Raw genomic sequence first — 24,652 nt, forward strand, 5'->3', positions numbered from 1 at the left:
GTTATCAAATCATTTAGATGCCCTGATGTTAAATTCTTCCACTCATTCTTTGCTCACATTTAAAACTATCTTTATAACTAAGACATGGTCAGGGAATTCAGATATATTTTTTCGATCTTTCTTTCTTTCTTTCTCTCTCTCTCTCTCTCTCTCTCTCTCTCTCTCTCTCTCTCTCTCTCTTTCTTTCTTTCTTTCTTTCTTTCGGATCTCACTATGCAAACTTGAAATTCTCCTGCTCCCGCATTCCTAGGTTTGGGCTTACTGGTGTGCTCTGCACAGCCAGATAACCACAGTGAGCTCCTGAAAGGTAGAAGCAAGACAATATAATCTTTAAGGGACTGTTCACTAGTATGTTTCTGAAGTTTCTTTTCAGGATAAAATAGTCTAACCTTCTCTCTCTCTCTCTCTCTCTCTCTCTCTCTCTCTCTCTCACACACACACACACACACACACACAATACACACACACACACCCCTACCTCAGCTAATTCTGTCTGTTCCTCTCTTCTCTTATTATGCTAAGTAAAGAAATTCAGATGTTGCTTTGATCCACTGATCACGACTTATATGTAATATATTGTGCATTTGTTTTTTGTTTGTTTGTTTGTTTTTGGTTTTTTGAAACAGGGTTTCTCTGTGTAGTCCTGGCTGTCCTGGAGTATATTGTGCATTTGTAAGAAAGCCCTTTAAACCCCAGTGGCTGAAAGGACTGCTGTGGTGACTGTCACTAGGTAAACTTAGCTCTTTGCTTCCATCATCTTCTGCCAGTGCCTTCCTGTGGCCAGGCTGTAAGTGGGTCTCAGTGTGTGACCTAGTTAGTGTGTCCTGAGCAGTGCAGCCAGGGGCTTGGCCAGTTCCTCACCCACGACTCCTTTCTCTTTTACATTTACATCCATCAGGATCTTATTAGAGGCGCCAGGGAACTAGTAATTTCTCAACCCAAGTCAGTTTTCTCTTTTACTGCCTGGAAATAAAGTATAGTAGGTATTTTAATAATCTTATTTTATGCCCCAAGCAATCCAATCTTTCTGTGATCTTTTTAAAATGGGGAATACACAATTCATAATTAGGGTAAAATTTTCTATCAGTACTGGAACAAATACTTTGGAATGGCTATGTCAAATTCATGCCTGTGAACACAGCTATGTCACTTAAAGACACTTTGTTGAATTACATTTAATTGGGATTGGTCCTATTTTGTCTTGTTCTTGCTTAATTTTTTTCCTACTTGACACATCGTTGCATTAAAGAGCAGGTCAGTGGCTCAGTGCACTTCATCCCCAGTGTTCGATGTATTCTGTGTTATTTAAAAATTAGTAAGGGAAGCCTGGAGGGTAGTTCAGTGGTTAAAGCACTGCCCATGGGCCTGGCGTGCAGAATCCTCAGAACCCACACAAACGTGGGGTGGGCATGGTAGCCCACCTAAAATTCCACATGCTTACACACACATACATGCTTATGTACTACACAGAGGTACTCCTGTACATGTTAACATGGGCATGTGCAAATACACCCATCACACACAAATACACACAAAAAGGAGAAAACGAAGAAAAGTAATACCGTATGAGAAGCACCTGTGTAGACTCTTTGCCATCATTATCCTAGAGAAAGCTCGGATGAATTTTGGATTTTCTTCCTGTGAGAATAGAAACAATGACCTTGAACTCCTGACCCCCCCCCACTCTCCTGAACTCCTGACCCTCCTGACCTCCTGACCCTCTGACCCTTCTGACCCTCCTGACCTCCTGAACTCCTGACCCTCCTGACTCTCCTGACCCTCCTGACCTCCTGACCCTCTGACCCTCCTGACCCTCCTGACCTCCTGACCCTCTGACCCTCCTGACCTCCTGAACTCCTGACCCTCCTGACTCTCCTGAACTCCTGACCCTCCTGACTCTCCTGACGCTCCTGACCTCCTGACCCTCTGACCCTCCTGACCCTCCTGACCTCCTGACCCTCCTGAACTCCTGACCCCCCTACTCTCCTGAACTCCTGGCCCTCCTGACCTCTTGACCCTCTGACCCTCTTGACCTCCTGAACTCCTGATCCTCTGACCCTCCTGACCCCCTGAACTCCTGACCCTCCTGACCTCCTGATCCCCTGACCCCCCTGAACTCCTGACCCTCCTGAACTCCTGACCTCCTGACCCACCTGACCCCCCTGATCCCCTGATCTTCCTGACTTTCCTGACTCTCCTGACCCCCCCTGAACTCCTGATCCTCTTGACCTTCTGACTCACCTGAACTGCTGACCCTCCTGCTGCCATCTCCCAAGTGCTAGAATTGCAGGTGTGTGCTGTAGTGCCTGACTTTAGTTTTAGATATGAGAGGTTTTTTTTTTTTTTTTTTTTTTTTTGACTTATGGATAGTTTCATTTAGTCTTTCAAGGGCCTACTTTATTTTCATTATTTGTCACGAATATTAACAGTTACAACGTGTTCCTGCTTCTAACTTAATCATCTTGGTCAATTAGGTTATCAGTATAAGATGAACACGTGTTAAATCTTTCTAAATTAAGTTCATAGAGTTTCAGGATATCGCAGAGTTGTTCACCTTATCAGAATTGGTGATTACAGTCAAGCTCACAGCTTTTGAGCCACGTGGCCCAGGGTGCTTAACACTCAGTGCTGTAGCTTCATTGCCTTTAGTGGAGGTGACAGTACAGATTTCAGAGGAGCAGTAAAGACAGTGATGCGGGTGATAAGTGCATCCTGCTAGAGCAGTGCCCGAGCCACACCCAGCACTTCATAAGTGCTTGCTGTTGTGACTTGGTTGTGCCTGGGCCTGTAACAAGGCTGCTCTGTTCTCATGATGACATGTTTGCTGTCCTTGTGCATGTGACATGTGACTTTCTGTCTGCAGTGTGTTGTGAGACTGCCCCCTTTCTGTCCTCCCCTTTCACTCTGCTCTCCCTGCGCTTGAACTTTTTCTTTCCCAGGTCTCTTGTAGTTGAGATTGTCCACTAACTTGAGACAACGCTGAGGATAATGCTGGTGTCTTGATCCTCCTGCCGCTCACCACCTCCCATGTGCTGGTGCTTCCGCTGCTGCCTTGCCTGGCTTCGCGTGTTTACTTCTATAGTTCTAACACTACAAGTACAAAGTGACCGGCATGATACAGTCTAGAAAGGCAGGTCCTTCAGAACAGCTCTGTTGTCAGCGGGTTTGCTAGGGTTAGTGCTGTGTTATATTGGTGGTGAGAGTTAAGAGTTCAGAGATAAGATAGAAGAGAAAAAAATAGTGTACAAATAGATCCTTGAATCCAGGCTGCCGTGCCTGACCTTCAGTGGTCCAGCCGTCGTTCTACAGAGCTGCAGCAGAGTGCTGAGTGGTTGCCGGTGAGGAGAAGGAGACCTCAGAGGCAGAGCGGCGTGGTCTAGGGACGTGAGCTCACCTTGGCTGCCATTCCAGCTTTGTGTGGTGCTGTTTGAACAGAGCCCCAGCCCCACGAGTTACAGGTTGTCTTCAGGGAAGTATTCTCTGATTAGCATGCCAATAGAATATAAAGCAATTTTAAGGAAAAAAATTAAAACTATTTTGAACAATATCAATTAATTGTTTTATTCAACAAAAACATTTTAATAAGGCAATACCAGTCTATTATAAGTAAAATTTTATGTCTTTTGAAATTCCAAATTCATATTCCAGACTTTGTGAGATCCATCTAATTAAAATGCCATTTATACACCTTGATTTCTGGTTGCATTTGGGCTGAGGAACACTTTCAGTAAGGAGCAGACATGTACCCCGCAGGATGCTCTGGGTCCCAGTGTTTGACCAGGACAGGAGGTGGGAAGCGTTTACTTAGGTCATCTTTGCAGCACACGCATTTGTATAAAGTAGGATCTCTTCTTTTTTAAAACAGATGTTTTAAAACTTATTTGTATAGGTTAGCAGTTGGCTGTGTTTCACTTCCATCTGAGCAAACAAGAGTCCTGCTGGCGAATGGTAGCCACATAGAGCAGTGAGCACACATGCCACCAGGGCAGCAGAAGCTGTGACAGTCCCTCCTAGTTCTGATTTTACTGACTAGAGAACATGGCTTTAGGAACAGAACAGCTTCGACAGCTAGCCTCCAGATAGCTGATTTGACCTGCAATTTGAGTGCTCACCATTTCTTTACTTTTTGCCACATGACATATGCTTTGTTTTGTGAAGAAGTGTTAGCTGTGGCTCCAGCAGAGTCAGGTGTGAGAGGTGCAGCAGCACATGAGGCAGCCGAGATGCATCCTGCAGCTTGCTTATGTGTGATGTTCTGTATTCATTTAATAAGACAGAGGACCTTGCTGTTTGCAAAAGCTGGCCATCAGTGTCAGTATCTCTGTGTGTTGTGGACCCTCAGTGGTTGATCTTATTGAACCAGTAAGTGCGGGGTTAAATCCCTGCTGTGATGCTAAACTGACCCTAAGGGAAGACAGGGAAAGGAGTCAGCAAGTGAACTGTGCAAGTTACAGCTGTCACTCAGGGGTTCTGATGGGCAGAAGTTACGCAACTTGATTGTCTTGAACAGCAGGCACTGAGGGCTATTGTAGGTTACGGTCCTCAGTACAATATCATTGTGTGGAGAGACACTGTCTATATCATCAGTTATGATTGCAGAGTAGTCAAAATAAAGAAAACATTAAATGTGGACCCAGACTGACACCCGTCTGTGACACGTGGACCCAACTGACACCCCTCTGTGGCATGTGTGCCCAGACTGGCACCCCCCTGTGGCACAGGCCAGCACTCATTTTGCTTTAGCAAAATCGTAACACCCTCATCCTCCAACCAGGAGTAAGGTTTTTATAGCAGTGTTAGCTTGCTATTTTTTTGGAATTTAATTTACAATTTCCATCTTCAGTCTGTCATTAGAATTGTAAGCCCAAGTAGTATATTTGTGTGTGTGTATTTAAGTGTTGTTATACAAAAGTTTAAATATCTGGACCAAAGAGAAATTTGTATTTCATCAGAAAGTTAGTTTTGAGCATTTTCTAAGCTCTAAGCAGTGAGTTAGAAGTCTTTGTAATCTGTTGCTTTTCAGCTTCTTCCTCATTTGCCTTATTACTAGTAAAATTATTTTATGATATATTGATGATATTTAATTAAGGGTCATAGTATTTACACTGAGGCTCAAAATTATCTCTGAGAAAAACATGGATTACAAATACCGTGATTGATATGGTAATCATTTCATTTTATAGAAATTAGCTCGAAACAAAGCATGGCCTAAAGGAAGACTCACTTTTATACATGTGTGTATCAGTTCTGTCTTGTTTAATGAAACGTATATGATTTATTAATAACTTAACGTAAACTAATGGCCTTCCTAAATTATAAAGAGAAACCATGTTTCCATTTTAGAGATGTAACAGCTGCAGGGCGGATACTGAACGCACAGGACTGGGCTGCTTCCAGAGCTGAAATCTTCCCAGAAAAATCACAATGTTTCAGGCTTGAACTTTAATGTATTTGGAACATATGCAGCAGAACATTTTCTTCTTGCCATCTCTGCTAAATTAATTACGTAGACCACCACGTTGGTTTCCCCTGTGCTGAAGAGCTCAAGCTTATGTAGAATAGAGAATTCTCCTGACTCATGGTACCAAGTTTCAGTAGTAGGACCAATTTCCTCTTCAGATTTTCAAAAATGAAAATACTTGAGTCACTTAAATTATTAAGAATCAACTATATCCCAGGTCTGAATGTGGTGGTAACCAGGACAGGTACAGGTGAGTCCTCCATCAGCCTGTATCCTCATGGAATGCCGACAGGGCGTGATGCAGGTTTCTGGTGCATTCTTGTCCTGGAGGCAGTAAAACAGATGATGAATCATTTGAAGTCTGTCTGGTCAGTGTCGTGGGAAGAGCAGCACAGAAAGGCCGGTGAAGACGAGCATTCTGAATAGGAGCGGTAGGCTTGGAACCGGCAGACGTTATAATCAGCCCCGCTGTAGTCATAGCCAGGCGTTTGTGAGTGGGATGGTTTTGACTGACAGATGGAGACATGGTGGTGGCTGGCATTCCTGAGGGGTGTGGCCTGGTGTGGTGCAGTTTGAGTTGGCTCCGTGCCTGGCTGCACTGCTTGCACAGGCCCACGGACTGCAGATTCCATGCTTACATGTCTGAAAGTTAAATTCTTTGGAAGATCATAGTTTAGTGTGGAGCCTTCCACTCTTGAGGATGTTAGATACTAACATGTCTGTCTGTCTGTCTGTCTGTCTGGCATAGCTCCTTTCGCTTCCCTTTGTTACATGGAAAATGTTAGCTTACACCAAGTTCTGTGGGAAGTCCATGTTAGAATGCCTGTTCTCTGCTCTGAGTTTACTCTATTAATATCTATTACAACTCTAGAGTTAGTGAAGGCTCTGACTGCCTCAGTGAAGATTCCGTTATTTTTAATGAGGAGAAGGTTGAATAGAACTCCTACTTCTACAAGAACCATATCTGTTGAACTACGGGCTGTATGTAAAGACTACTTTTCTGCAATTCCTCTGTAGTCACATTGTCCTGATGCTGGCTGATGACATGGCGTGCAATGCTCGGAACCCCAAGCCAGCCACAGTGTTCAGCCACAAGAACATGGAGCTCAATGTGTATGGAGACGACGTGGAGGTGGACTACAGAAGCTACGAGGTCCGTCATTCGTCAGAAGCTTCAGGACTGTGGCAGGCATCTTTAAACTCTCCAGTTGCATGGTTCTCGGGCGTTACTTTGTAGAGGACAGGTTGTGCTGTGGGGTGAGGGTTAGGCTCACCTGAGACCATCTGTCATAAGCTCTCACTGTTTTCTAGTCACCCAGTTAAAAGTGACATGCACGCTAAGAGTGGCATCATGCCATATCTTCTTCCTTAGAAACTTAGTTTTTAAGTTCAAGCCTGTTTGGGATTTGAAGCCGTCTTAGATACTACTTCCTTCTCACCAAGGCCTGAGGGTAAGAGAGACAGTCTCCTGTCTGCAGAGCTCCCATACCAGTTGTCAGAACAGCCTGTCCCAGGCTGTCAGCCCCTTTAAGGACTGGTCCTGTTTCTTTGTATCTTGCAGCTAGCGAGTACTCAAGTTACAGCTGCTCGGAAAAATTCTGCAGATTGATGTGAATGAATGTTTGACTTCTTATTTGGTCATTAGAAAATGTAAAAACTTTCCCTACCTCGTTAGCTGATAAGAGATCCTGTTAAAACCGTTGGCATTTTGCTGAGTTCGGAACAGCTTATGTACATATGTTCATGCATGTAAACAGCTTGTGCATGCGTGTTCATGCATGTCTCCCACTCATGGAAGGGAAAAAGCCGTTGAAAAAGCTGAATGGATTTTCTGCTTTTTAAATGAAATTTTAAATCATGAATGATATATGACTCAACTGTTAACTTTAAATTAGTATTTTTTTTCCTACAACTTTAAACATGCCTTCGAAGAATCCCAGATGCCTAGAAATTTCAGATTAGGAAGATCAGTTTAAAATGTGTTTTATAAGTTGAAGATATTCTGACACAGTATATCCAAATTTAAAGATATTTGGCAGGTGGTGTTGGTGTTGGTGGTGGCGGTGGCATGTGGTGTCCTCTTGTGTGACTAACCTGTCATTGATTGAGTAGTGGCACAAATTAGCTGTATGGTATAACTAGTTATTTACAAGAGTTTGTATTTTGTGTCCTCCCAAAGAATTGCTTGTATAAGTCAGTAAGTTTTGGGGTCAATTTTTAACACATAGTATTTAAAATTCTAAGTTGAGAAGTAAATTACTTCACTCCAGCATAGCTTTTCTCTGTTAGTTTTTAGTTCTAAGCTGTTTCTTTCTATTGTGTCTTGCTGTATAGCCCTGTTTGGCCTTGAGGTTCCCTTCTGTGGCCTCAGTGTCTCCCCAACCCCTAACCCCATGCTGGGTCACAGGCACACACCTTACCAGGCCAAGGCACTGGAGGCGTGTGCTTAGCTTTAGTAATCTAGCTTTTGCTTGCACTATAATTTGCTTTCTGTTTTAGTTTCATTTACACTGAATTGTATATAGATAGAAGGGATATTTTGAATATCTTCAGGTTCGGTTTCATCTGATTGTCTTTAAAAAAAAAATCTGATTTTTTTTTTTAGGTAACCGTGGAGAACTTTCTACGGGTATTAACTGGGAGAGTTCCACCCAGCACCCCTCGTTCAAAACGTCTTCTTTCCGATGACAGAAGCAATATCCTCATTTATATGACAGGTATTTCAGAGTTTAAAGAGTGCATGGTAAATTATGTGAACCATGATCCAATGGAACCCGGTGAACAAATGGTAAAGCAGCAGTGACCTTTGGTTAAGTAGCTTGTTGTGCAGCGCTTTAGTCTCGAGATACAGAACCACTTGAGCTGATGTCTGAAAGGGACATGGGTTGAGGATCCTTATTCCAGAATCTAAAGTTGTTGCCAACCCATGCAAACATCACAGCAACCTGTGCAAACATCACAGGCAGATAAACTCCCACCCGACTTCATGTGACTTCGGACTTTGCATAAGAAACACAGATTAATTTTACATTTAGACCTGGGTCCTAGCCTTAAAATATCTGACTGTGGAAGCAGGCGTCCCGCATCTGCAGCCCTCCTGTCCCCCAGGGGAAGGCAGCACATGTTTGTCACCTGCTGTTTGCTTGCTCTTCACAGAGTTCTTCTGGCATGTTACCTTTCCCGAGTCCCTCCTGTCGCACCCCACTCTGGCTTGTGCTCCCCTTTGGGCATCTACTCAGCACTTAATGGAACTGCAGCCCTGCCCCTTCTCTGCCGCACGGTCCCAGATTCTACTTTTGAAGGATTTACTCAGTCAGTCTAGAGCCAAGACTTAGCCTCCGTTTCTTTGTTTTGGTCTGGGGTGGGTTGTGAAGCTGTGTGCTGAGTGTATTTCCTGGATGTTATAGTTTGTAGGTTAGTTTCAGTTAATGTATTAAACTACAGGATTTGCATAGTTTACATTTTTTTCTTGGTTTGTTGCCATTCTTTGAAAGTAACTCCAGACATGAAGGAAATTCCAGCAGCTCTAATACAGAGTCTGTTAGAGAGTCTGCAACGCAGCGGAATAGCTGATAATCATGATAATAAAATGATAAGAGCAGATCCTTTTGAGGCTTTCTGTACACCCGTGAACTGTCTTCAATTACTGCCTCTGCCAATGACTTTCATCCTTAGGTAGCCTGGTGAACTTGGTGTTGATATCCAGAGCGCCATGTATGGTCATGTAGGTCTTACCGTACGCACAGCACTTGGCTTGGTGTTAAGTGGGAGCTGACATCTAGTGTGTTTTGACTAACTTGTGTGCCTCATGGGAAGGAGAAATACACTTTTCCCCACAGAGGCTCAGTCACCAACCACTTGTATGTCACTACAATAGGCTTTCTTTCCTCCCTCATTGTTCAGAGGAAGCGGCTTTTCAAATCTGCACCCGGGCTGTGCGAGCTGCCAGCGCTCTTACTTTATGGCTGAGGAGAACAAGGCAGAGATTAAGTTACTCACTAAAATAGTGCAGCCTGCACGTGGCGCAGCTAGGGTCCAAGCCCAGACACACTGGCTGTTTCATAGCTCCACCCCTGGCTGGCTAATGGACTGTGTTCAGTGGTTTTTAGTGAGAACCCACACCTCCAGTAATAATAGCAGAGTGCACACGGGATGAGAGTGCACCAGGGACCACTCAGCGCTTCAGCTTCTTTCTCACCAAAGGAAACTTCAGACATACTACTGGGGCCAGTGGATTTATGCAATTGAATGATAGGAAAACTCTTAAAGAAATTATATGTACTGTTCTTATGCATTCTGTTTTAAGTTGTTATGGAAAATTAAATTTGCTTTCTAGCCCACTTTTTAGGTAAGGAAGTATTAATAAAGCATCACAAAGTAATCTTAAGTGTATATATCTGAATGTGTTGGTACTGTATGTGTTTCTGTGTGCACTAGGGAATACACCAGTGTTTGTATTATATGTGTTTCTGTGTGCACTAGGGAATACACCAGTGTTTGTACTGTGTGTGTTTCTGTGTGTACTAGGGAATATGTCAGCGTTTGTACTGTGTGTGTTTCTGTGTGCACTAGGGAATACACCAGTGTTTGTACTGTGTGTGTTTCTGTGTGCATTACAGAATATGTCAGTGTTGTCTTTTTGGCTTTCTATAAGGTCATGGAGGAAATGGTTTCTTGAAATTCCAAGATTCTGAAGAAATCACCAACATAGAACTTGCAGATGCTTTTGAACAGATGTGGCAGAAGAGACGGTAATTAGCAAGTAACTCTTCACTTTATCTTTTAACTTCTCTCTTTTTTCTCCTGCAGTGTCAGGGCTGAACCAGGGTCTATACACACCAGGCAGGTGTTCTACCCTGGGCTACACACCCAGCCCCAAACAAATGACCTCTTTTTCCAAGATAAACTAATATCAAAATTTCTTGTGGGAGATGTGTAGTTATTTTATATGATTTTAACTTGTCCTAATCATTTCTTCTACCATCTGAAATTTATATTTGTTATTTCATTGAACAGAGGTTTGTGAACGAAAAGTTCAGTTATTATTTAGCATGAATGATGACTTGAAACATTTTTCACGTATTTAGTGTTGTGTGCATGTGTGTACTTGCATGCATATGTGTGTGCACACTTGTGTGCGTGCACACCATGTTGTGCATGTGGAGGTCAGAGGAGAGCTTCTGAAGTTGGTTCTGTCTTTCTACCATGTGGTTATGGGCACTGAACTTAGGTTGTAAGTCTTGGTCACCAGAGTCCACCCATTGGCTTTTAAGATCTCATGTTCTGTCATCTTACTGTTACCCCCACTCCTCAGTGTGTTTGAAAGGGAGACTCACTGTATAATGTAGGCTGCCCTTACACCAGGCTATCCCTGCTTCAGCTGCCCGAGCAGCCGAAGTTAGAGCTGTGTGCCACTAAATTCATTATGTCTGAATTCAGCATCAGTCAGAGGTTCAGACCATAGGCAAAATGCAGCCAGATTCTTTGCCAGATACAGATGGAACATCTCAAGCCCTGTTCTTGGTATCCTCTGAGACCTGAGGAGTCTAGACTTTCCTGTCCATGCTTCTGTCAGCAGATGGACACTATCGTCCGCCTGCAGCACCATGGGCCTTCTCTAGTCCACAGCTCCAGATTCTTGCACACTGTCACGGTTAGGAGCAGCACAGCAGTGACCCCGCCTCTCAGTGAGTTTCCTTGGTGCAAGCATACAGCTACATGGCAAGCATCTTCAGGGGACTGCAGTTCTGGAAGGGATAGTCCATCTTTGTAAGGAAGGCACAGTGATTCCTTGTTAGTGGCAGCAGCTGGTGGTTGACTTCCTCCCGTCTTGGAGGGTGAAGAAGCAGAGACAGGAAGGCAGAGCTATGAGCCTAGGAGAGTTGGGGTGAAATGTCATCCTAAGGCTTCTTTGTTAGAACATGTAGCTGTTGCTGTATTGAGAGGCTATAGAGCCCTTGGGACTGTGGCCGAGCTAACAGAAACAGCACTCTGGGGTGGACTGTGAGAGTAATGGCGGGATTTTGATCTTGCCAGAGCTTTCAGGTTCTGAACCACAGAGATGTGACTATGTCACAGGCTCCTGCCACCATGGATGGAGCTAGTAAGCCACTGTGCCTTTCCCTCTGATGGACTATGGGACTGTTAGTCTAAATTGTTCCCAATGGCAGCAGTGGGTGGAACACCATGGCTGCCCAGTGTGCCCAGTGTGTCAGCTGTGCTGGCCTCACTCCTGTGTTGAGCTTTTCCTTCCAGCTGTACTTTACACTGCTTGAGTATGGTCCACGCTTATGTCTGGAACATGCACATCAGTGGATGTATACACACATGCGTGCTCACGAGTTCCATCTCTGCATGTATGTGGGAAACTTGCGAGAAAGCCTGTGTGTCAGGTGGCCCCTGTCCATCTGTCTGAGTTCTGAATCGCAGCAGAGAGCAGAGGAAAGCAAATGGTGGCAGCCTCCTCAGGAGGGGCCGCTGCTCCCTTTTGAATGTTGTCATGTGTAGGATTTTTCTTCCAACTTTTAGCTAATGAGATGGGTCGAACTTAGAATTTGAATGACTGGAGAGATGTTAATATACAGTTACCAGCACGGCCCTCCTTAGAGTCTTGTCACCTCTCTTCCAGCTATAACGAGCTGCTGTTCATTATCGACACTTGCCAGGGCGCCTCCATGTACGAGCGTTTTTACTCACCGAACATCATGGCCTTGGCTAGTAGCCAGGTGGGAGAGGACTCGCTGTCGGTATGTGATTCTCAAACCACTTGATATGTTTCACGAACGTGTGTGCTAAGCTTAGATGTTGAAAACAGGACACTTGTGTATTAAACAGTTTCTTAAGGTGATCATATTGACGTTGACTCTCCCACATTCATTCACAGCATCAGCCAGACCCTGCGATTGGGGTCCATCTTATGGATAGGTACACGTTTTACGTCCTGGAATTTTTGGAAGAGATTAATCCAGCTAGCCAGACTAACATGAATGACCTTGTAAGTATCTGTTGATTTGATTACAGTACATGGGTGTGCTAGCCATAGTGGGATGCGTGAGGTCTGTTCTTCCAGGATCCCATGGGTGCATGTGTGCATGTGCAGAGGCCAGAGGACAACCTACAGGAGTTAGTAGGTTAGTACTTCTGCCATGTGGATTTTGGGGAAGGAACTCAGGTTGTCAGGCTTGTGTGCCTGTACCTGCTGGGCCATCTTGTCTTTCAGTGTGTCCCTTAGTACACAGGGCCACCGCTTCAGCCCCATCAACTTCTGTTCTGAGGCACTTGACTATCATTTCATATGCTTATTCTCTTGCCTACTAGGTATATTTTAAAAGTGATCGCTTCATGTTTTGAAGTTCTGCCCATTCTGAGCAGGTTAAATCAGGCGATACTCTTCCAGGAAAGCCACCCGAGTTTTTTCTTGGGATGTATTTTACCTTTTCAGAGCTTCCAAAGAACTTAATTTCTCCTTGTAACACTTACCACAGTCTGTCTTTTGTTGATAGCAGGCATCGATTGAAGTCTTTGTCATCTAATGTGAAGCTCTCCGAAGAGTCTTTACCTTACTTAGTTTTTGTGGCCTGCAATTTCTTGGTATAACTTGAATTTAACTGAAATTTCTGGTCTTTCCTGTGTTTAGTTGTACCATTCCAGTCACAGCAGCTTGAGGCTGCTGTTGAGTTGGCGCAGCAAGTAGCTGCAGCCCATGTTGACGTGATGACGTCACTCCTTGCGTCATTCATCAGCGCGCGCGTGTACGTGCACACACTGGTCGGGTCCTCCTGCTCTATCCGCGTGCCAGTGTGCTGCTTGCACTGTGACTGGTTCAGCGTGGTCAGTCACTGGCTGTGACTGACACAGGGGCAGACACTGTGTGTGCTTTCCTGGATGTTAGGAGCCGAGTGACCGGGCAGATGGCTCTGTGCTCGCCCTTCACCCCCCGCAGCAGCTCTGCACTGGGATCTAATTGAGCGCGATTCCGAGTGCGTTTGCGGTATTGAAGGAGTCCTGCCAGATTCTGAGAGCTACTGGTGTTGGCTGCCTAGTGTGGCAGGAGGACTCGCTCACACCAGCGTGAGGATTGTGTATGTGATGCCCGTTCACTCCTGAGAGGGACTTGGGTATCAAAACAAGCTTTCTATAATGCTGATTTCATTTTTTAAATAGAAAAAGGCACCACCTTATTTTTCTTCCTTATGAATACATGCTTTTCCCTCAGACCTTCTGCTATCACAGAACTGGAGAGGGATGCACAGGGTGCTCGCCTGAGCACAGCAGCTCCTGTGGCCGTTTATCTCCCGTAGAAACGTGACACCCTCTGAGCCTAAATGAAATGCATCTCCGGGTTACAGTGCTGTGTTTTACAAGTTGATTCTCAGTGTTTACAATGCATGGCATGCCACCTCAAAAGTTTAAAATATGTATTGTTTTTTGATGTCTAATGAATTTAAACATACTTTTCCCATTGAAATTCCATGAGGAGTAATTATTTATTTGATTATAGTATATATTGTATACATATAATCTATCAATCATCTATCATGTATCTGTGACCTGATCTATCTATCTATCTATCTATCTATCTATCTATCCACATGCCTTACTAATATCTTACCGTGGTTTCTTGCTTGCATTTGAAAATTCATTGATGATTATTTTAATGTCTTTCAATAAGAATAATCTATAAGTGCCAGGCATGGTGACACACACCCTTAATCCTAAGTCTAATGAGACAGAGGCAGGTGGATTTCTGTGAGTTTGCGATCAGCTTGGTCTATGGAGTGGATTCTAGGACAGCCAGGGCCCTGCAGGGAGATCCTGTTTAAAGAACAACCTCCCCCCAAAGGAACAAAAGGACTGATCTGTAACATGATCAATAAGTATTTATAGGTAAAGCGATTTGATATGTCTCTAAGTCATAATCACACTTACTTGCCTTCTACTGGCTAGAGATACAGAGTACAGTCTGCCGGAGGGATTGTGTCGTAGGCCTGTGTTGGGCAGAGTACAGTCTGCTGGGGGGATTGTGTCGTAGGCCTGTGTTGGGCAGAGTACAGTCTGCCGGAGGGATTGTGTCGTAGGCCTGTGTTGGGTTCTGTAGGAGCAAAGTTTGAAAGCTGGTCGCCCTGAACGTGCACTGTGCCATTGGTGACTGTTGTTTCCTGTTTTACAAAGTCTGCACCTCAGGTCCTCTTCAGGCAGGGACTGTGTGAACTTCAGTAAACACTCTGCTTTTCACACTAGTGCGAATATTCTGTCCTTGGCAATTCACTAGTGTCCAATGTCACAGGAAAATTAAACACAGAATTTACTGTGATATCTGTGAGTGCAGAAGTCATGGTTTTTATCTGCATGCCTTGGAGGTAACTTTGGTTCATTTCCACCATGGTTAAAGTGGTTAAACTAAGTTAGTTGGCGTATAGTGTGGCACATGGTTTCACAGAAACAGCAAGAGGTGTGCTGTAGGCGGCCATGGGCTTTGTGACACATCAGACGGCTGTGGCACATTTTACCTGACTGTCAAGTCAGATGGGTGTCTGGCCAGGTTCCTCACATCATATTTCTCACTCCTGTGGTTTCCTTAGGGTGCCAGGTGCTACAGAAGGAATGCAAGGCTACCTTATCTTTAGGTTCGTAGACTTACTTTAAAAATACACTATAGTCCAATCCATCGTTTTACTGGATTTAAGAGTCGTGTGTATATGTGCTTGTTATGATTACTACTGTTGTTGTTATTTTCAGTTTCAGGTATGTCCCAAAAGTCTCTGCGTGTCTACCCCTGGGCATCGCACTGACCTTTTCCAGCGAGATCCTAAAAATGTCCTGATAACGGATTTCTTTGGGAGTGTGCGCAAGGTGGAAATCACGACAGAGAAGATGAGTCTGCAGTGGGACTCACGAGTCGTGGACAGCAGGTATCCTTGTGGTTATTATTTGGGTAGCATTTTTAGAAGATGTTCCAGGGGCTGAGGGTGGTGGTTGTGAGTAGTTGTGTTTCTCCGCAGTCTTCACGTGCTGCACGTCCATACTCGTCAGGTTCATGTGCAGAAGCTGTCAGTGTGGCTGGGCCCGGTGGTCAGGATCGGACGCTGATGTTCTTTACAGTACAGCATTGGTCACTGTGTGATCCGAGGTCCTGAGGAGTCTTGAGCTCTCCAACACAGGTGCCATTCAGCCATGTTTGCTGTTGGGACTTGGTAGTTGGTTAGGGATGGCAGGAGAGGGGCACCAGCCAGAGGTCGCTGTGTAGGGCAGCGCTGTACATGTGTATTTGTGAGAGAGACTGAGGAAATTGGCTGAAGTTGGGGGTTTGAAATATTTATAATGCTCAGGTTTTTTTTTTTCCAGTAATTATTTTTGAAAGGAAAAAATGCCTCGTTGAGGTTAAACAATTGTTCATTTAGTTACCAGGAACTTTTGTGGAAACTCTAGCAATGCCTGTTGAAGCCGGGCCGCTCAAGCTTCAGAGGGCCTGTCTGAGTCACCAGGCAGCACCCACTGTTTCAGGGATTTATAGCTGCAGTGCTGAATTAATAGAAACAAATTAAAATGCCAGGACATGCTTTTTCTGTGAAGAGTTAGGCAGGATCTCATTCCTTGTTTTAGAATTCAAAGCTTTTTTATTTTATTTTATTTTATTTTATTTTTTCTTTTCCAGTTCCTTACGGCTGTTGGGCTGTAAAACTGTGAAGGCAGCACATAAGAGCAATAGAATAACAATTTCACTTCCTTCTAAAACAATAGCTTTATATCCCAAGCTGTTGCCTGTGTGTGAGATATGTCCTAGCTGGGCTGCCTCATCTGGCCTCACAGAGACTTGATGTGGGGGGAGGGGAAAGGATACCAGGGAGGACCTGACCAGCTCAGGGGGAGGCAGGGGGATTGTGGGAGGGGGTGACTTGGAGGGGGCCATTGAGCAGGATATAAAGTGAAAATGTAAAAAAAAAAAAAAAATAGAAAAGAGGAAAACCCAATAGCTTTAAAATTATTTTGTAAAAATTGCTAAAGTGTACTTCAGTGCTGTAATAAACTGTACTATAATTCAGTATGTTTAGCCTTACTCTACCAGATTAGTTTATAATTTCCCTTGACTTCAAGCCTTAAAGGCCATTTACTCCCCTTTAGCTGCCGGACACTGATGCAGTCTTCGTTAGAGACAGGGCGTTGTTAGGTTGTAGCTCTTAGCTCGGACAAGACCCTGAAGTGTGTGTGGAGGCCTGTGGAGGCCGAGGAGGGCAGCAGTGCCATTGCAGTGAGTGCTGCCGTGTACTCTGGAAGAGTGGGCTTTGATGCTTCAGTTTTCCTTATGTATTTGTTTGAAAGCAAAATTCTTAGTGCTGACAATCGTCTCAGTTTATATTTGAGAATAAAATGAAGTTTTACAGCGGCATACCCAGGTCTGTTGTCTTAGAGCGCCCTCTAGTGTTTGCAAATAAATTTTATTTAGGATCTTGCCATTTACCTGCTATAATTACTGGTATAAACAGAGCTTATGTAGTGTGTGCACCTGTGCCCGGCTAACTGTTAAAGGGTCATCTAGGAAGACTGAGCCCCAGAGTCAGACATCCTGTGCAATATGGTGAGACTGCTCGCAGGATCGTTGTTCGCGCCTTCATTCTGTTATCATGAGAACTTCATCTCTGTCTTGCTGTGGGAACTTTTACATGTATAAACAGGTATTATCTCATGTGTGCAGGTGCTGTTCACATGAAGATATGAATGATAGTTCATGTAGAGAAAAGTATTCACCAAAAAGTAGATATTACAAAAACACATTTTGTGACGGTAATTTTGGGTTACACTGTTATTTATTGTTTCAGATCTTAGACCAGCAGTATATTAATACAGTGTTACAAAAATATTAGTTACATTAAAAAAACATTCTCACACAATGGAAACAATGCACTATATTGGTTCAAATTGGCTGTTTTATATTTTTGTGCAGTGACATAGCACTTAGTATCCAAATCATATAGAATGAAATCATTATTGTGTAACACTAGTTGAAGCAGCCATAAGAAACAGAATTCTTATGTGTTTCTAGAACTTAGGCGTGCCAAGGTGACATCATGGAGCCTCGGTGAGCAGTAGAGCACAGACTGCTCCTTGACTCCATTAATTCCTCCAATTAATTGTGCTTTGCCTTTAGTGCTATTATTTTATTTGTGAAATTTGTATATGTTGACCATAGCTATAGTTTTCATTAAAAAGGTACATTATAGTCGAGTAATGGTGGCATGTTGCATTAATCTCAACATTCAGAAGGCTGAGGCAGGTGGATATCTGAGTTTAAGGCCTATTTGGTCTACAAAGTGGGTGCCAGGACAGCCAGACTTCCCCAGAGAAACCCTGTCTTGAAAAAACAAAAACAAACAAACAAAACAACAAAAGATACATTGTATGAAATCTTCAAAGAATAAAAATATTTTTAAATAAAGGATAATTTCTTAAATAGAATGCTTTTTAATGTACATTCCAGAATTCTGACAAATATATACAGTTGAGCAACCACTTCAGTCTGTCATGCTAAGGACTTTATGGCTAATCTCTCACCAGTGTGCTCTGACACCCTGACTGTTTCCTGGGCCCAGGGTTCGCCATGTAGCCCAACATGTGCGTGGAGCGTGGGTTGTCGTGCTCCATGGATGTGGCCGCTGTCCCTCGTGTAGTGTGTTTGCGCTGGCACTGATGTCTCAGCGGCCCCTTGTGTGGTGCGTTTGCGCTGGCATTGATGTCTCAGCGGCCCCTCGTGTGGTGCGTTTGCACTGGCACTGATGTCTCAGCGGCCCCTCGTGTGGTGCGTTTGCACTGGCACTGATGTCTCAGCGGCCCCCACTGTGCCTCAGAAGTAGACCTTGGCTGCCCGTCCTGTGAATTGTCCATTTACTGAGGCCATTTCTCCCCACCGCAGATTTTGGAGATTATTTAGAAAAGATGCTTTGAGTATTGGCACACAAATGGTAAGATTTCTTTTACTGTGAGTAGGTATGTGCAGGCTTACCTTGGGAAGAACCTTGTGAGCTGTTTCCAAAGTGACTGTCCCTTTGCAGTACCTCAGATGCTTGCTCCTCACCCACACTCACTCGCTCACGGTGTCTCTAGGAAGTCTGGGGAGTAGGAGATCAGGACAGCTCTCATGTGCACTTCAATAACTAGAGACTCTGCATGTGGTTCCATTTACTCATTATTCACACATGGAAAGGAGCTTCTGAAGTCTTCCTCATTTTCAAAATATTGATTTCTTTCCTCATTAAATGATGGCAGGTCTGTGTATGCTCTGGATACAAGTTCTTCAGATCTGTGAATTGCAGATCGGTTTCTTCAGCCCTTGGTTTATCTTTCACTTTAGAGGCTCACTGTTGATGGTCGACTTGCTCCATGTTTAGTGTCCTAACCTGAAGTCTCAGAGGCTTCTAGAAGTTTATAGTTTCAGATTTTGTGATTGAACTGCTGACCAATTTTCAGTTAATTTTTTCAGTATGCTGCCAGGTTGGTTGAGTATGGTGTGAGGTCATGGTTCATTTTGCCCAAGTCAGCTTGTTAATTTTCTAGAGAAAGCCTACTGGGATTTTGATTGAGATTGGCTTGACTTTGTTAGTTTGGGCTAGCAACATTGGGTTGTATAGTCTGCACACACATCCCAGCAGTTACTTAAATAGTTATCTTCTGTGTGTTGGTTTATAATTTATTTTTCTTTTCTTTTTTCCATAGCAGGAGAATACTATAATTTATTATTCTAGGAAGAAAAACTCATAACATATTCTGAATCTAAGAACACACTACAATAAACATCTTAGAATATATGTATCATGTTTAACCACCATATGACTAATCCCAGCAAAGGTGCCCTCATAAGATAAGATTTAAGTATTTATTTGCAAGTATGTAGTCAACACTTAACCCATTCGCACATTTGCATGTAGTGTTGAAGGATTCTGGCTGTGGAAAATTCTTTCTGCCTCACTGTAACAAATAGGTATAATAATGCAATAAAATAATAATGCTTCCAAGATCTACAGAACGTATTTATTCTGATGCTATTGTGAGCAGGATTGTTTTACCTGAATTATTTTTTTCAATTGCCATTCTTTTTTTTCCTAATTTTTTATTGGATACTTTTTTTATTTACATTTCAAATGTTATTTCCTTTCCCCATCCCCCCGAAACCCTTTATCCCACCCCCCTTTCCCCTGCTTCTATGAGTGTGTTCCCCCAACTACCCACCCAATCCCACCTCCCCACCCTGGCATTCCCCTACACTGGGGCATTAAGCCTTCACAGGACCAAGGGCCTCGCCTCCCATTGATGCCCAACAAGGCCATTCTCTGCTACAAGTGCAGCTGGAGCCATGGGTCCATGTGTATTCTTTGATTGGTGGTTTAGTACCTGGGAGCTCTGGGAGGGGGTCTGGTTGGTTGATTGTTGTTCTTCCTATGGGGATATGATAGTATACTTAAGTGACCCCAAAAATTCCACCAGAGAACTCCTAAACCTGATAAACAACTACAGCAAAGTGGCTGGATATAAAATTAACTCAAATTAAAATTAAACAAATCAATAGCCTTCTTCTACTCAAAGGATAAACAGGCTGAGAAAGAAATTCGGGAAATGACACCCTTCACAATAGTCACAACTAATATAAAATACCTTGGTGTGACTCTAACCAAGCAAGTGAAAGATCAGTATGACAAGAACTTCAAGTCTCTGAAGAAAGAAATTGAAGAAGATCTCAGAAGATAGGAAGATCTCCCATGCTCCTGGATTGGCAGGATTAATATAGTAAAATGGCCATCTTGCCGAAAGCAATCTACAGATTCAACGCAATACCCATCAAAATTCCAACTCAATTCTTCATAGGGATAGAAAGAGCAATTTGCAAATTCATTTGGAATAGCAAAAAACCCAGGATAGCGAAAACTATTCTCAACAATAAAAGAACTACTGGGGGAGTCACCATCCCTGACTTCAAACTGTACTATAGAGCAGTAGTGATAAAAACTGCATGGTATTGGTACAGAGACAAGCAGAAAGATCAATGGAATAGAATCAAAGACCCAGAAATGAACCCACACACCTGCGGTCACTTGATCTTTGACAGGGAGCTAAATCCATCCAGTGAAAAAGGACAGCATTTTCAGCAATTTCTTTTTCTAATGACCCCTTGTTTGGGGATCCTGTTGACTCTGCTAATGCTGTACCGAACCACACCCCATCAGAAACCCCAGCAGATGTCTCTTTTGGCGGGATACTAGCAACTTGATTTAACTGCTTGTGAAAGGACTGCAGTGTATGTAGGTCACCACAAGCATTCCAGCGAATGTGTATTTACTAGGACTTAAATCAACAGTTAGGGCATGTATTTCATGGAAACATCTGAACATTGGCTAAAATTCATTCTGAATATTATGAAACCTATGGTTGTGCTCTTCCCCAAGTACTGCTTGAAGTAAGTGGGCAAAGCCTGGGAAGCTTGAGGCCCGGGAGAAGCCAAGTGTTGCAGTCACAGGGAGGTTTGTTCCGGACTTGTACGTACTGTTTTATTTCAGAGTGGCTAATGAATTTGCATCACCATATTCCTGTTACCCTCGGCATCTTACTTGGCCTTTTGGTTATTATCTCATGATGGTTTGCCACGAAGTCATCATCTCAGATTCTATTAAAATGGAACTTGAGAAAGTGTGTGATTATTTGATTTATAAAGGTGCATAACTAATAAGGAAGATATCCATTTTATCATCTTGTCAACATAAAATACTTATTACAGTTTCAGAATGCACTGATCCTTTCATAAACCCTTTAGTAGTTTCTTTTGCCACCTCTGGAGAGCTGAAGCACATGTGGAACCTCCGAGATGGCCGTGTATGAACAGTGCAGCCTGTGTCTTACTGCACCTCTTCAGAGGAATTCAGCATGCGTAAGTCAAGCGGCCAGTACCACACACGCAGAGTTACAGACTCTACTTAATGTTGCTAACACTGCAAAATACATTACAGCAAACTGGTTTTCCTTAAAACAATAACTGTCAGAATTTAGAATTTGAAATCATGTTCAATCAGAAGATTAGACATGATTGTTTACATGTCACTGGCCACCTGTCTGTGGGGTGCCCAGAGGGTGAATGTCTGATTTCCTCACAAGATGGTTAAAGTTCCTTTCAGACCTTTGTCTTTTTTCCCTCACACTCTGACTCTCTGTTAATTATGGCTCGGCTTCCTTCCAGCCTGGGTTAAAATTGTTCTGCATGATGAGAGCATTACAGTGTAACAACCACCTGGAGTTAGTTCCTGGATTCAAACCCCATGCCTTCACCAGCTGCATAACCTGTGAGGAGAGCCTGAGCTCTTCCCAGTCTGTGGCCCTGTCTCCACAGCCTCCAAGGAATTAAACTTGCCTGTGTTTATAAAGGAAAAAGAAAGAGTCTGTGCTTCACAGGCAGCTGAGTGCTTGGCTGTGTTGCCTGGAGAAAGCAGATCCCGGCATTGTCAGATGCGTTCTCCTACTGATGATCTGTCCTGCTGTGTCAGATGCTTTCTCCTCCTGCTGGCTGCTCGCTTATGATCTGTTCTGCTGTGTCAGTGCCGGCTACTCTTTTCAGGCTTGTAGGGCTCCTCTTGGTGGAACTGGGTTCTCTGCACCAGGAGATGGCAGCATTATCTCAAGTTTGCACATGTGTAACAGACCTTTCTGAAGTTCTGGAGGTCCAGGTGGGCTGTAGCATTAAATAAACTGTGATGTTCCTGTGTCCACTTTGCAGAAGACAGAAAGACTTTGGTACTGAGCTGTCAGTTCAGAAAAGAATGGTAGGAATTTCTCTGTGTGTAAGTTTCTTTGCCATAAGAAGCCTAACAATATATAATTGTACTTGTAAGAAAGCTAGATCTATAGGACACCGTAGAATCACTGTACTGTAGCATCTTTTAATGCATTAGTTTGCATATTAATTTGTTAATTACTTAAATAAGAAATTATAAGTAAAAAATCATAAGATGTTTGAAGACTTATTACTTAATAATAAACTATCTTTAACTTAATGGGGGAAGGTAGACTGGATTTTTAAAGGATTCACTTTATAAAATAAACACAAGGAATGCATTCTTTAGGTGATGCAAGAAGAAGAGATAATTAATAATAATAATAGTGTGTAACCCCAGTTTAGACATTGAGATTACAGTGAGCCTTTTCACCTGGCGCTCAGGTGCTCTCCATGCTGGTTGGTGATGGCCAGATCTCCTGCCCTGGTGCTAGAAGCCACCTGTGGTAGCATGGCACCATAGGAAAGTCATGGCAGGAATGGACTTGACACATTTTAATCTAGTCATTTGCTTTCCATCTTCAGACACCTTCTTTAGTCTTCCTTAAGCTTAGGTGTTTTACCTATGAGACTCTGCTTTCCTTTGCTCCTCCAAAGTAGCATGAGGGTTGAAAGGAGCACACACAGTGACGCACTACTGTCTAACACTCCTGTGTCCTCTCTCTCATGCAGTGACACACTCCAGTCTAACACCTGTGTCCTCTCTCTCATGCAGTGACACACTCCAGTCTAACATTCCTGTGTCCTCTCTCTCATTCAGTGACACACTCCAGTCTAACACTCCTGTGTCTTCTCTCTCATGCAGTGACACACTCCAGTCAAACACTCCTGTGTCTTCTCTCTCATGCAGTGACACACTCCAGTCTAACACTCCTGTGTCCTCTCATACAGTGACACACTCCAGTCTAACACTCCTGTGTCCTCTCTCTCATGCAGTGACACACTCCAGTCTAACACTCCTGTGTCCTCTCTCTCATGCAGTGACACACTCCAGTCTAACGCTCCTGTGTCCTCTCTCTCTTCCTTCAGTGTGAGGGGCATTGTGTGTCAACCTCTATCTCTGTAGCTTCATGTCTTTATCAGCCATGCCACAGGCTGCCTGAGCTGACAGGACTCAATGTTAGTGTGGTCTTACACCTGCTTCTGTATGTGACGATGTTAAACTATTTTAGGAGCTGGAGGGATGGTTTAGTGGTCAAGTGCTCACTGTGCAAGCTGAGGGCCTGAGTTTCTATCCCCAGCACTCAAACCAAAGCCACTCCTGGCTGAGCATAGCTGGACCCCAGCACTTGGGGAGTGTGGAGTATGGAGATAGGAGGATTGTTGGCTCCTGTTGGTCAGCCACCCTAACAGAAAAAACAACAAAACAAAACAACACGTGCTCCAGGTTCAGTGAGAGACTGTCTCAACAGGATACGTAGAGAATTATACAGCCAGAGAACCCAGGGTCTCCTAGGTCCTTTGCCTGTGTGCAAAGGGATGCACACGCATATAAAACACACACATGTACACACGTATACACCCCCATGTATGTACTACATACACACAACACATACACACATGAAATAAAAGCTACTCTGGTCTGGGGGTTTTAGCTCAGTGGTTGAACTTGTCCAGTGTACACAGTGCCTGAGGTCTATCTATAGCACACGGAAACAGAAGCAGAGCAGCTCTTCAGGACTTCACGCTTAGATCTGATTTTACCTTACTTTTATCCAAGTCAAGGCTTAGAGCTCTTAGCTCCTTACTGTAGCCTACCAGCTGTTCAGAGTAAGGATTTCAATTTGAACTGCATTGTTGAAGAGGAAAGGGACCGGGCTACACTCAGGCCCCAAGGTCTGTTTGGCGGCATTCTTTACTGTTTGTAGCAGCCCCCCCCCCCCCCCCATCTTTCTGCCACGTTTCTTGGCCTTGACAGACTTTTGTCCCTGGGCACCCTATGCCCTGTGTAAGTTGCCTTGGTCATGTGCTCTATTGTAACCACTAGTCCATTGTACTTTGTTCAGCTTGCTGAAGTGAGAACTAGTCCACTGATTCATCTCAGTCAACATGGTTATGGAATGCTTTAAAATAAGACTGGTCAGCTAGCTTCTAACTCATTAAATCCAATGGCCTCAGCTTCTGATGTTTTATATATTCTAAGTTTTCCCAAGAATTACAAAAACAAACAAAACTAATAGATTCTGAGAGTTTATCGGCTGTGATCCCAAGCCAGCTAATTTGTCTCATGGAACCAAATAGGATTGCAGTTGATTATGCTTCCCTACCGTGGGCAGGGATGGCCCTCATTTACTTGATTAAACAGTGTTGCAAACCAGAGACTAAAAGTGAGTTGGTGAGTTATTTAGACTGGGTTTTATTAAATTAGTATATCAAGCCTTTAG

At 43.6% G+C, this 24,652-nt stretch overlaps 1 protein-coding gene across 2 annotated transcripts in view; it reads left to right on the top strand.

The window, feature by feature from the left end:
* Pigk (phosphatidylinositol glycan anchor biosynthesis class K) overlaps window positions 1-24,652 on the top strand; it is an 81,655-nt gene that overhangs the window by 17,910 nt on the left and 39,093 nt on the right. The window contains exons 4-10 of one of the 2 annotated variants that reach the window (XM_034501497.2): window positions 6,479-6,614; window positions 8,067-8,178; window positions 10,116-10,212; window positions 12,090-12,207; window positions 12,345-12,455; window positions 15,200-15,372; window positions 16,564-16,692. In XM_034501497.2, the coding sequence (XP_034357388.1) occupies window positions 6,479-6,614; window positions 8,067-8,178; window positions 10,116-10,212; window positions 12,090-12,207; window positions 12,345-12,455; window positions 15,200-15,372; window positions 16,564-16,582 (766 nt within the window). In that variant the 3' untranslated portion in view covers window positions 16,583-16,692. Of the gene's footprint in view, window positions 1-6,478; window positions 6,615-8,066; window positions 8,179-10,115; window positions 10,213-12,089; window positions 12,208-12,344; window positions 12,456-15,199; window positions 15,373-16,563; window positions 16,693-24,652 lie in introns of those variants that run through there. The other variant, XM_034501496.2, reaches the window with a different exon arrangement.

This window comes from Arvicanthis niloticus, chromosome 4 (assembly GCF_011762505.2).
Source record: "Arvicanthis niloticus isolate mArvNil1 chromosome 4, mArvNil1.pat.X, whole genome shotgun sequence".
Taxonomy (NCBI): Eukaryota; Metazoa; Chordata; class Mammalia; order Rodentia; family Muridae; genus Arvicanthis; species Arvicanthis niloticus.